Source organism: Acomys russatus, chromosome 29 (assembly GCF_903995435.1).
Source record: "Acomys russatus chromosome 29, mAcoRus1.1, whole genome shotgun sequence".
NCBI lineage: Eukaryota > Metazoa > Chordata > Mammalia > Rodentia > Muridae > Acomys > Acomys russatus.
In genome coordinates this window covers 22,516,079-22,528,190 of record NC_067165.1, presented here as the reverse complement: position 1 = coordinate 22,528,190, position 12,112 = coordinate 22,516,079, and the positions used below count along the sequence as shown (strand labels likewise).

General features: G+C 50.8%; 2 protein-coding genes across 2 annotated transcripts in view; one reads left to right on the top strand and one right to left on the bottom strand.

Annotated features, from left to right (window-relative positions):
- Csmd2 (CUB and Sushi multiple domains 2) overlaps nt 1-12,112 on the bottom strand; it is a 561,027-nt gene that overhangs the window by 282,836 nt on the left and 266,079 nt on the right. The gene's annotated exons all lie outside the window — the stretch shown is intronic.
- Hmgb4 (high mobility group box 4) lies at nt 9,853-10,418 on the top strand. The gene has a single exon (XM_051171414.1). It carries the CDS (start codon nt 9,873-9,875, stop codon nt 10,416-10,418), a length of 546 nt encoding a protein of 181 aa, XP_051027371.1. The 5' UTR covers nt 9,853-9,872.

Below are 12,112 nucleotides of genomic sequence, written 5' to 3'. Positions count from 1 at the left end.
TCTGACTCCCTGGCACAATGCCACTGGTCCTATAAGCCTGGTCAACTGTTGCCTGCTCAGCGTGTCCCCTCTGCAGCATGGTCACATGCCACCATCCTAGGCCTACTGACTTGCAGTCATCTTCCCTTCCAGCAGGAAGCTCCACCCGAGGCAGGATGGAGGCTTCTTTGCATATCTCTAGCCACACTGCAGGACAAATTAATAACAGAATGAGCCTGCCAAGCAAGGCTCCTGCCTATTTCTGTGGATACAGTCTCACCCTTTGCTGAGTCACAGCCACGCCCATCTGGTCATTTGCATAGGTCCACTGCTGCTGTGCCTACATCAGGGTGTCAAGCCACAAAAAACACCCTGCATTAAGGATGGGTAGAGTACTTGCCTAGCATACGTGAATCCTCAGATTCAATACCCCAGACCCCATAAAATGGTTATAGCAGTTGGTTTTTTGTTGTTGTTGTTGTTGTTGTTTTTTTTTTTATCGCATACCTATTGGGAGGAGGTGGGGGTGGGGGGAGACAAGGAAGTTCAAGGTCATCCTTGGCTACTAGTGAGAAAGCGTTGCACTGTCATTTACTGTCTGGTCCTTTACAAAGTGTGCTCCTTCCCAGCAGGCAAGCCTCATAGATGATGTCACTAAATTAAAACCGAGGAGGGGATCACAAAAGGACAAATATGTGCCTTAGACATTACCACGTGAACAACTTAAACAGCCGTGTAATTGCCAGTTCGCGTTGCACAGACCTGAGGTCCTGACCACAGGCTTGCACTCCAGACTTTGTATCTCATATAAACCACACCAGGCACCCAGGCAATAAATATTTACTAACTGGCACTATCTTCCAAGATCATGTTCTTGATCTAAGGAGCCGAACTTTGGGGGGGGGGGGGGGTGGTGGTGGTTGTGCCCTTGGAATTCTTCTCAGAGACTCCCCCTTCTCAGAATCGTTCAAGAGTATTCGACCAAGTTCCCATCGCAGTGACTGTATTTCCTTCCACGCTCATATCTCATCCGTTTATGTGATGTTTAATTTAAATCACATAATTACAATAACAAATATGACTCGCACTGGGAGAGTTGGCAACAGACCCAGCTGATTCTCAGAAAGTGCAAGAGCTCAGCTGGAGGATGCCGGAGCACGCAGGGGCGGGAGGGCAGGGTGGGAGATGGCTGGCTGGCGGCCACAGGCAGCAGGCAAGAAGTTCTGTGAAGGTTGTGGGAGCACCAGAACACTCCTGTGTGTGGCGGGGGGGGGGGGGGAATTCACTCTGTATGTGTGCATGTGTATCGATATGTGTGCATGCGTGCACACATACACACACATGTGTGTGTGTGTGTGTGGGTAAACGTTGACCTCGGGCATCATTCCTTGGAAGTTAACTACCTTGCACTTCTTTGGAAAAGCTTCTCTCATTGGCCTATGACTCTAGCGAGTGAGCCCAAGGGGTTCTGCCCCACCAGCTTTTGGGCTACAGGTGTGTAGCACAGCGCCTCACTTTTTCACGTCAGTTCTGAGGAGGGTCCCATTTTTGAGCATCGAGCACTTTACCAACTAGACTCTCCAGCCCCAGGACACTTGCATTGTGTACATAGGACCAACAGATGAACTAAGACAATTACTTGCTCCCACGGGTAGGTGTGCTTTCCAAATTATATGCCCTTTGCAGTCGGGGGCGGGGGGGGGGGGTGGGTGGCGGCGCAAGATTAACTGACCTCACATTCCAGAAACCCTTTGGGGTCTTCTGGCCTGGTGCCAACCTTGCATGAACTCCCGTGCTGGTTAATTTTCTATCAACTTGACAGAAGCGAGAGTCATTCTGGAAGTGAAAACTTCTGCCAGATGGGCCTGTGGGCAAGCCTGTGGTGCGTTTGATTGATGGTTGACGCGAGAGGGCCCAGCTCACTGTGTGAGGTACCACCCCTTGATTCTAAGTGCTATAAGGAAGCAGCCTGAGCAAGCCACGAGGAGCAAGGCAGTAAGCAGCTCTCCTCCATGGCCTCTGCATCGGTTTCTGTCTCTTAGGTCCCTGCTTCGAGTTTCTTCCCCAGCTCCCTGGATGACGGTCTGCAAGCTGTAAGTTTATTTTTATTTATTTATTTAGTTAGTTTTGGTTTTTTGAGACATGGTCTCTCTCTGTATAGCCTTGGCTGTCCTGGACTCGCTTTGTAGACCAGGCTGGCCTCGAACTCACTCACAGAGATCCGCCTGCCCCTGCCTCCTGAGTGCTGGGATTAAAGGCGTGTGCCACCATGCCTGTTTAAATAAACCCTTTCTCCAACTTGCTTTCAGTTGTGGTGTTTATCACAGAACTAGAGACCCTAAGGCAGTCGTCCCTCCCTCTAAATGTAAACAGGGATGAAAAATTCATCTCCTTGCAATTCTCCCTGACCAGCTTCCTCTACGTATCTGTGTCCCAGCCACTTCTCCTCCTCCCTCAGAGGGGATGAGCACCCACAACGGCAAACCCACTAATGGATGCATGGCCTGGCTTGCTCTTCCCATACCCCCAGGGCTCACTTCATTTTCTTCCAGGCCTGTTTCTCTCCAGACTAAAGAAAGCCATCATGTCTGTCTTGGCTGTCCATCGTTCCTCAAGTCCATGGCAGAGTGCTTACCACAAGGGGCAGACTCGCTGAATACTGCACAGTGGAAGAAGGGAGCCACGAAGTGAGTACATTGTGTTATGGAGACCCTGATGATAAAATCAGAAGTGTGTGTGTGTGTGTGTGTGTGTGTGTGTGTGTGTAGTGAGGAGCAGGAGACCTGCTGGATAGTAGAGAGAGCTGCCAGTGATGGGGGTGGGGTGGGTTGTGCACATGCTTCGTGCATCCTTGTTGTAAGAACCCTGGCCACTTGTGTTAGGAAGACGTGGGTTACCTCATTGCTGGCTATGTCCCCCACTCACTCAGCAGCTGCTGGAATACCTTCCCAGGGGACTTCCCAGGTGTACGCACCCCACGCCCAGGAGCAGTGGAGTCTTTGTCAGTGTGGGCAAACATTTCTGTTTTCCTACAAGTGCCTCCATAAACTCCACCCATGAGTGGCTCCTTGGAGGATGTCTCTGAGCCTGGAGCATGGAGGAACAAGGCCCCAAGTTGGCTCTGTGGCTGGCAAAGAGAGCTTTGCTGTTGCTGTTGCTGTTGCCTTTTTGGGTGGCAGCACACTCAGCTTTCATGCAGGCTAGTGGGGGGCAGCTAGTTGTGGCCTTGCATCCGAGGCTCAGGGCTGGATGCTTTCTGCCTGACACAACATGATGTGTCCTGAGATGCTCAGGTGATTTAACAGAGAAAGTGCTGTGGGCCCTGCACCAGAGGTCTGGGGATAGGTCCTCAGAAATTTCCTAGGGATGATGCCAAGCCCTGCCCGCTTCTGATCCAGTCTAAGTCACATGGTTGCACTCTTGGTTCCACTCTTCCCACAGCTCCGTGACACTCCAGGACCCCTTGCTGGCCTTAGTGTGCACCAAGGGTCTAAATCTCCAACTCTGCCCGGGAAGTACATTCATGTAGCCGCGCTGTCCTACTCTGCCCAATATGCTTACAAAACATGCCAGGCTTTGTCCATTCATCCTCGTCTAGTCCTGTACCAGGCCGCCTGGGGCAGCATCTCTGAGCAGACATACTCTCGCTAGTTTCAGGGCTCTCAGGAGGCTGTGCTCTGTTCCCACCCAGGTTTCTATCACAGCAGGTTAGAGCTGAGATCCAGAGTAGTGGCCCTGATGTGACGGACCACTGAGGCCTCTCATACCCAGCATGGTCTGGGACTAGGGAGCAGGCTTTCAGAGGTTAGTGACCATGATACCCTCACAGGGTATCAGCCCTTCTCCTTGCCTGGCCCAGGTGCCTGCCTTGGCACTGAGGCGATAGGTTGATCCTGCCCAGGGGCAACAGAAGGAGGCCCAGGGTGTGGCCAGGGCCTGGGTACCAGCCAGTCCTAAATCTGCATTCCAGGCTCTGCTCTTTACCAGGTAAACGCGTGACATCACTTCTAGGAGGTTCTGTTTCCTCTCCAGTGCCATGGGATTCCTCAGCACAACTGTGCTCCCTGTACTGCATGCTGGGGACACTGTTGACACAGTAGGGGGCTCACAAGGGGAATATGAATGGTAGCTGAGCAATGTGCAAAGAATGCTACTTCCAGAGGACACAGGGTTGATTAAGCTGATTAGTCAGGCCCTTCCACACCCCTGTAGGCTTGCAAGGTCAATCTAGCATCTGCTTTGGAAACTGAACAGAGTTGGGGTGGAAAGGCAGGACCTTTGGCACCCCAACAGTTCCTACGATCTCAGACTTGCTCATCTTCCGCCTACACTGGAAGAGCGAGGAGATGGGAGATGACTTGGAGAAAGAGAACCTGCCTCTTCTAGGGAAGATGAACACACCTGCCTCATGGCGGCCTCTGGCGTACTTCTCTTGGAATGCTTCCACAGAGGAGATGTTTTCGATGCTCCCAAGGTCATCTCCCACTCCACTGTCATTCTGAGCGCCATTTCTTCATCCCCAGAAGGTGGATCTGAAGCATGGCTGGATGACTTTGCTTCCCCGGGCAAAGTTGGGGATTTAGGACCCTCTGTGCACACTAAAAGCCAGCAAGGAGTTCTGGAGTGTCATGGAGCTGTGTTCTGTTCTCAACGCTACACTGACCCTGTGACCTTGTGGCAGTGGCATTACTCTCTGCAGCCATGGTCACGTAGCATGACAAAGGCTGGAGGCGTTGTTTAATGATGACAGTAAGGCAGAGCCAGCTGTCGAGAAGCCTCACGGTACAGCAGTGACCTCCCGGGGAGAGGACGCACACATCTTTGTGCTGGCGGGAAGACTCCAGGGATTAGGGGCTATAGGAGTGGAAGCGATGTGAAGTGGAGGCTCCACGCAGGGGCCCCATAAGAACTCTGCCTGGTGACTTTGACTTGCATCTTTTAAATGCCTAGCTGGTTCACTCAGGATGAATAAAGTGTCCCTGCTGGGCCTGAGAGGTAAGGTGAGAGAGTGCACACAGGTACCACTCAGCACTGTGCGTGGTCCATAGCAGGTGCGAGGTACACACATAGGTGCCACGAGGGCCATGGCGTGTGAGGCATCCATTATCTTTAAGAAGCCAGGCTTGGCCTATCAACATGGTAAGACTTCAATAGACAGAGGAGAGGGAGAGGGAGGGGAGAGTTCCTGGCTCCTCTTATCCTGTATCCGTGCTTTGTATCCTGTCCCATCCCACCTCTATAAGTTCCCTTGTACTATGTACTGGTGACTTAGGGTTAAAGAACCCAGATCAGTCTGGATCAGAGAAGCAACCAGTAGCTGTTGTGACTAAACCACAGATGGCTCAGGGACTTCCAGAGCTACAGACTCAAATGCCACCAGCCTTGCTCTGCAGGCCTGTCTGCTGGCCGACTGCAGATGGCAGCTGCTTGAGGCTGAACCACTGCCACTCAGCAGCTCCCTGACCCCGCCTCTCACCTTCATCACCAGAAAGAGCACAGAGACATTTTTTCTCACAGTAAACAGAAAAGACCCACAGCAGCTCTCTAGGCCACGTGCCCACTCCTTAGGGCAAGGGCATGGTTTTTAGGACATTCTTCCCTCCTCCCCCGGAATTGGTGTGGGAGCACGTCTCCAAATGAAGGAATGTATTGCCAGGCGAAGTGGCACATACCTTTAATCCTTGCACTTGGGAGGCAGAGGCTGGAGGATCTTTGTGAGTTTGAGGCCAGCCTGATCTACAAAGAGGGTCCAGGAAAGCCAGAGCTACACTGAGAAACCTTGTCTTGAAAAAAATAAAAAACCAAAACCAAATAAAGGTGGAAGTGGAGGAGGAAGAGGAGGAGGAAGAAGAGGAGGAGAAAGAATGTGTTGAAAGGAAGAGGTGCCAGGTGCCAGGGGTGGTCACCAGGGTTGGAGGAAGGTCAGTAGACTGAGTGAAGTAAGGCTACTCTCTAATCCTGTGCCTTGAGTGGCTTTGTCAAGGCCTCTGAAGGATTGATTTCCCTCACCCTGAAACATGGTCTAGTTCTGGGTCTGTCATTCCCGAGGTGATCGGGCTTGTCTGACCCTCACTATCGTGTTTCCATTCCTGTATCTAATCATTTCCTGTTTCTGTTTCCTGTCTCCCTACCCGCCAGATCACAGTGGTGCTGGAAGCTTCTCCCCTAGGTTGGGGTCAGACCTAAAGAACATGCCTTAAAGCTAAGACATCAGCACTGCTGCAGTACTGTCCGCTGAGCGGAAGGCTTAATCCAGATGTTTCCAGGTGTCTCCTAATGCGCCCCCTTTCTGGGTTCCAACATCCAGCCCAAGATCCCTCCTCCTAATGACTCATCCATGGTGTGTTAGTTTCCTTGTTTTCCCAAGACTTGTTTTCAGTCGTATGCTTGGACCTGTATGTGACTTGGTCTAATGTTTTCTGGGACTGTATGCAGGATGTGAGTGTGGAAGGAAGCCACCACTGAGGGACAATGCTCTTGTCCCTCACGGAATCACAGAAAGGGCCCGTATGCTGTCCCTACTGCTGTTGGCCTCTTGGGTAGCTTGGTTGAGGTGATGCCTGCCAGCTTCCTCTGTTGTAAAGATTCCCTGCTGTCCTCTTCCTGACGCCATGGTCCAGCTTACGTGTGCCAACTGCTTTTCCTTCTTTCATTTCAGCCTGTAAATCCCGGCTTTATCGGCTTCTCAGACTGCCATTTATTTTCTTCTGCGTTTGTGTTCATGTGTGTGTGGGTGTACGTGTGTGTACACATGAACGTGGAGGGGAGAGGTCAACATCAGTGGTGCTGCTCCTGCCACTACCGGCTTTGTCTTTTTGACACAGGGTCCCTCTCTCACTGGCCTTGGGCGAGGGCAGTGGTCACTGATTCAGGTATGTAAGCTGACTAGTGGCCACCAAGGGACCCTCGATCTTTAGCTCCCTGGTGCCAGTTTTTGTTTGTCTTGGTTTGTGTCACTTTCTAATGAGGGTTCGGGAAAGCAAACTGAGGGCCTTGCACTTGTGTGGCAAACACATTACCAATGGAGTCATCACCTTAGCGCCATCACTGCCTTTTAAAGACCTGACTTTGAGAGTGAGACTTGACCGCAGCCGCCTGCTGATGAGCCTGCACCGGAAGTCGTGTCTATCTAGGCCTGGAAGCCATACTCTTCCCACGTCATACCACCAAGGAAAAGGGCCTCGAGGCTCCCAAGTGAGCTTGCCTACACAGAGTTCCTCAGATCAGCCAGGGCCATTAGCAAAGCTTGAGATCAGCCTGTGTATTTTCTTATAACCATCAGAAGAAACACAACAGAAAATAACAGTGCATAAAACACACAATAAGTACATTTTTGTCAAACTCGGGACCATGACCTCCTCCTTAACCATGGTAAGGAAAACAGCGCTCCCATAGGGTTGCAATGAGGATGACATGAATTGATCATCTCAGAAACAGAGGCTGACACACATTATATATGTATATGTATGTTAATGAGCAATGACATAAAGTGTATTCTTTATTGTAGACTGCAATCAAGAGACCTAAAACAAAAGTCGAACTCGTAGCCAGACCAAGGGCCAGTAGCGGGGGGGGGGGGGGGGGCGCGAAACAAAAACAGCCTATAGCCTGTTTATGTAAATAAAGCTTTATTGGTACAGGCATGGTCATTTGTTTATGCATTGCCTGAAGTTACGTGGGGGCCAGAATGAGAGAGGAGTATTTGCAATAAGAAATCCTGCCATCCATGAAGTCTGAGGTCTCTACTGTCTGGCTATTAGACCAATGCCCCCCTCTAGAAGACATCTTGTAATTCAGGACATTGGATGGGAGAGGCTGCCCTGCCCTTGGCAGGTACTGCCCCTGAAGGTGCTTCTGGGTCTCTAAGGACTGTGGGAATCTGGATCTCTAGAATTTCAGTGCCTTTCTGTTTGGGGTTGCTGTCTATATGCTGAAAGATTGCTGACATGGTACTTTGGTCAAGGTCCCATCAGGAAACAGATGGTGACTCAAATAGAATAATTTGAGGAGTGTTTAATAAACAGACTACCCACAAAGGTGAGGGGACAGGGTTCAGGAAGGTCCTGGGATGTAGGGAGGTGACAGAAGACTCGAGGTAGTGAAAACAGCACTGTCACCAGCCTAGACAGGAGAAACTAGGGGAGGGAACGATCTATGAACTTGGGAGGTGAGCTGCTTAGAGACCTCTAGTCCAGGGAGGTGACCAAGTCCAGGTGACCTCTAGTGGATGAAGCCAGGAGACACATGCCTCCAAACTCCCTCCATCCATCCCTGGTCTCTTGAGGCTCCTCGCTTCTGACATGAAATGGACCGTGGTCACTTTCCAAGTAGAGTGGCAAGGAAAGGACAAGCCGTGGACCTTCTCCAGTACACAGAACTGACTTCAGACGCAGGGGCTGGTCAAAGCGTTTCCCAGCATCCCTCCAAGTCTACAGCATAGCCCGCACACCAACAGATTCCTATAGCTTTCCCATTTTTTTTTTTTTTTTTTTTTTTTTTTTGGCCTGGCATGGTACCTTTCAGGTCACCTAGAACAATGTCCTCTGCAAGTACGAACTCCTTTTAGGAAAAATCACAGGCTCACAGGAAGGCAAAGTATGGCTGAGATGCCTTTCCCTTACCATGAGCTAAATGTTGAAGCCAGTGATAGAGGCCTGGGAACAGTTTCCTTGTAGGACTCTGCTGCCGAGATCCCCTTCCCCTGACCCTCAGAAAACAGTTTACACAGGTGGAGACCAAAAACTCTCCCCTCTAGCCAGCCCTCCCCAAAAACCTTTCAGCCTGGAGTCTCCAGTCAGTCAGTTGACGCTAAGAACCACTGCAGATGCCTATTGGTAGCTGCTTAACTTTGAGCCCGGCCCTTTTTATGTCAATGAGAAGCTACGTTCCTGTCCTATGCATGTGGCATTGCTGGCATCCACTGGAGTTTTAGTAAATGTACTCACAGACAAGGCTGTTGGCCTTTGCTGCACTCTCCGCAGTTAAACAACTAGGGGCCATTAACTACTTTTACCCAAAAGAAGCAAATTTGCCTGACTAGTGCTTTGTAAACTAATCCTAATGGGGACTCTTCCGAGGAGGGTGAGGGGCCTCCCTGAGAGCTAAGAATTCACACTTTCAAGAACTCCAATGTAATTAAGAAACTCCCAGGTTCTCTTCCTTCCATCCCCTCAAATTTCTTCAGAGAAACGAAAGATTCAGACTCCCGGAGCCCGGAGTGCTTGGGTTTTAAATTAGACAACTTTGTCCTGACAGGAACCAAGTCCCAGCTGTCATCGATGATTATTTTTAGAGTTACTACTAAACCCTCTGTGCAGCAGGCATTGCCACTGCTCAAGGCAAACAGAAAGCCTTCACGTATTATCATGACAGCTCCCGAGCCATCCACCCTCCATCCTCGTGTGGAGGATGAGGAGGTGGCATCCTGAGGAGCTCACATGGAGAAAGGCGGCCCTTGTTATGACCCACCAGGGGACAGGGATATAAAGATGCCAGGGGCTGAGCAAAGCCCACAGCCTGCAGGAAGCCAAGGGGAAAGACTCCCAGGCCCAGTAGCTACTCTAATAAGGTTCAGGTAAACCTTCATCTTTCCTTAGAGGCAAAAAAAAAAAAAAAAAAAAAAAAAAAAAAGACCCTGGAGTAACCAACCTACAAATGATGACTGATCTTGACTTGGCTGGCATTGGCCGGCTCATGGATGACATCACAGTTTCCCTTCTTTGACCTAACAAAGGCACCAGTCCTGAAAAGTCCAGGCCCCAGCTGAGGCTTACACATAGGGGACATTTCACCGCAAGCTGGGCACCTTCTAGATTGCTCCTGGAAGGTGGAGACGGACGTCTCTGCTATACAAACTAGCGGGATCCAGGGAAAGAAATCATGATTATATAAACATGGGAAAAGAAGTACAGCTAAGGCCCAAGGTGAATGTCTCATCCTACATTCACTTTATGCTGAATTTCAAGAACAAATGCAAGGAGCAACAGCCAAATACTTTCCTTGGCTTTAAGGAGTTCTCTAGAAAGTGCTCAGAAAAATGGAGATCGATTTCAAAGCACGAGAAGGCGAAGTATGAAGCCCTGGCCAAGCTCGACAAAGCCCGCTACCAAGAAGAAATGATGAATTACATGGGCAAGAGAAGAAAGCGGAGAAAGAGGGACCCAAAGGCACCACGGAAGCCCCCATCATCCTTCCTGCTCTTCTCCCTGGACCACTATGCCCAGCTGAAGCAAGAGAACCCCACCTGGTCAGTGGTGCAGGTGGCCAAGGCAGCTGGGAAGATGTGGTCCACAACCACGGATGTGGATAAGAAGCCTTATGAACAGAAGGCTGCGCTTATGCGAACCAAGTATTTCAAGGAACTGGAGGCCTACCGCCAAGAATGCCCATGCCGGAAGAGGAACTTCCGGGGGTCAGCCAGTACCAGTTTGAAAAAATAAAATGTCACTGAACTGGCTCTCTGGCTCTGTGGTCCTGTGTGGTTAGAGTGCCCTTTGACGCTATACTGTGAAAAATGAGTGGTCTGAGGTCCAGCTGGAGAGGTCCTGGGGAGGCTGGCTTTCAGAGAGGTAGTTTTAAGACAGAGGACTGGCTGCAGGGTCCAACTGGCCTGGGTTGACAGGTGTGGCAAAGCGCGAGCACGTGTGTGTGTATGTGTGTGTGTGTGTGTGTGTGTGTGTGTGTGAGAGAGAGAGAGTGTGTGGAGAGGAGAGGAGAGGAGAGAGCGGAGAGAGGAGGGAGAGGAGAGAGGAGAGAGAGAGAGAGAGAGAGAGAGAGAGAGAGAGAGAGAGCGAGAGAGAGAGAAAATGGAGCCTCCTTGGGTTGGAGTTAGACATAGAACTACCAAGCCCACTTCTAGTACAGAGGATGGTAGGAAAAGAGCCATTATTGTAAGCTGGATTAGGAAGGCAGGGTTAGCCCGAGCCTCTGGGTACCGGGACGTGTATCAGGTACCTGACTAGAACACCCCTGAAAATTAGCCGAGGGCTGAATTCACTGACTAGCTGGCAGCCATTCCTCTCTAGGTCACACAGCTGTTGTGACCAAGTGTTGTGTCAAAGTATATATATATAAAAAAATCTTAGGTGCTGTCACTTGTCACCTCACGAGAATGAGGCCAAACTGAGAGGGATTGTGCTGTCTGTCCAGGCAACCATTTGGAGTTTGATTACAATTACAACTCTGGTGTGGGTCCATGCGACTGGGGTGGGGGTGGGGGGCTGGGGGTGAGGTGGGGTTGTGAAGCTCTCTCCCTGTGTGACAACCTGATGTCAGAGAAGGCTATGGCATAAAACACAGCTGTGAGCGTGATGGTGAGTGAGGAGCACCGAGGGAGGGATGGGGCCACCCATGAAGTTCTCATGTGTGTGAAATTGCCACTCCCCCATGGCTGGCAGCTGGCACTCCAGCTTGGCTCTGCTTCCCCTCCGCCCTCTCAGGAGACACCCTCGTTTTCTGCTTCACTGAAAAGACAGAGATCAGCAGACTTGAGTGTTCTCCTTTCTCTCAAAACGCAACCCACACTCAATCTCTCCCGCTTTGCATCTTTCAGCCACTGCCTCTGACGTGGAGTACCAGCACCTACTCCATGAGTCACCAGAATGTTCCAGAGAGGTGCTTTACCGGGCTTTACCTGTTCATGGGGTGGGGGAACTGGGGGGGGGGGGGGGGTAGCAAGTTGCTGGGCACCAGTCCTGCACCTAGCAGCCCTGCCTCCCTGCTGTGTGCTCAGGTCTGCCTGCTGATGAGCTCCTCAGTAGTGCAGTGGACCCTCCTCTTGCTTTTCCTTCATCTGCCAATTGATTCTGTGCTGGGGAAGGGAAATAAGTATATTTCATTTATTGGGTTTCCCTCAAATCCCAACAGAGAAGCAGATCAAGGTTGCGGGAAGATCGATGCGAGATGCCATTCAGCCATATGGGGATCTTTTTGTTGGTGGTACAGGTCCACCAAAGCCTGGGCTGTTCACGGGGATTAAAAGCTCCAGTTCTCCAGGCTGGAAGGTCCGAAGACAGGTGTGGTCACCACGGTGAGGTCATAGAGTGTTGCCCATTGTCTTAGCATGTGACTTCTTGACACACTTTTACAGAGAAGCGGCTGACTTTGAGGTGGGCTGAGGGCGAGCCAGGGCGAT

What these genes read in the sequence shown, in the direction of transcription:
- Hmgb4 (XM_051171414.1), top strand. Translation starts at nt 9,873, where the DNA reads ATGGGAAAAGAAGTACAGCTAAGGCCCAAGGTGAATGTCTCATCCTAC.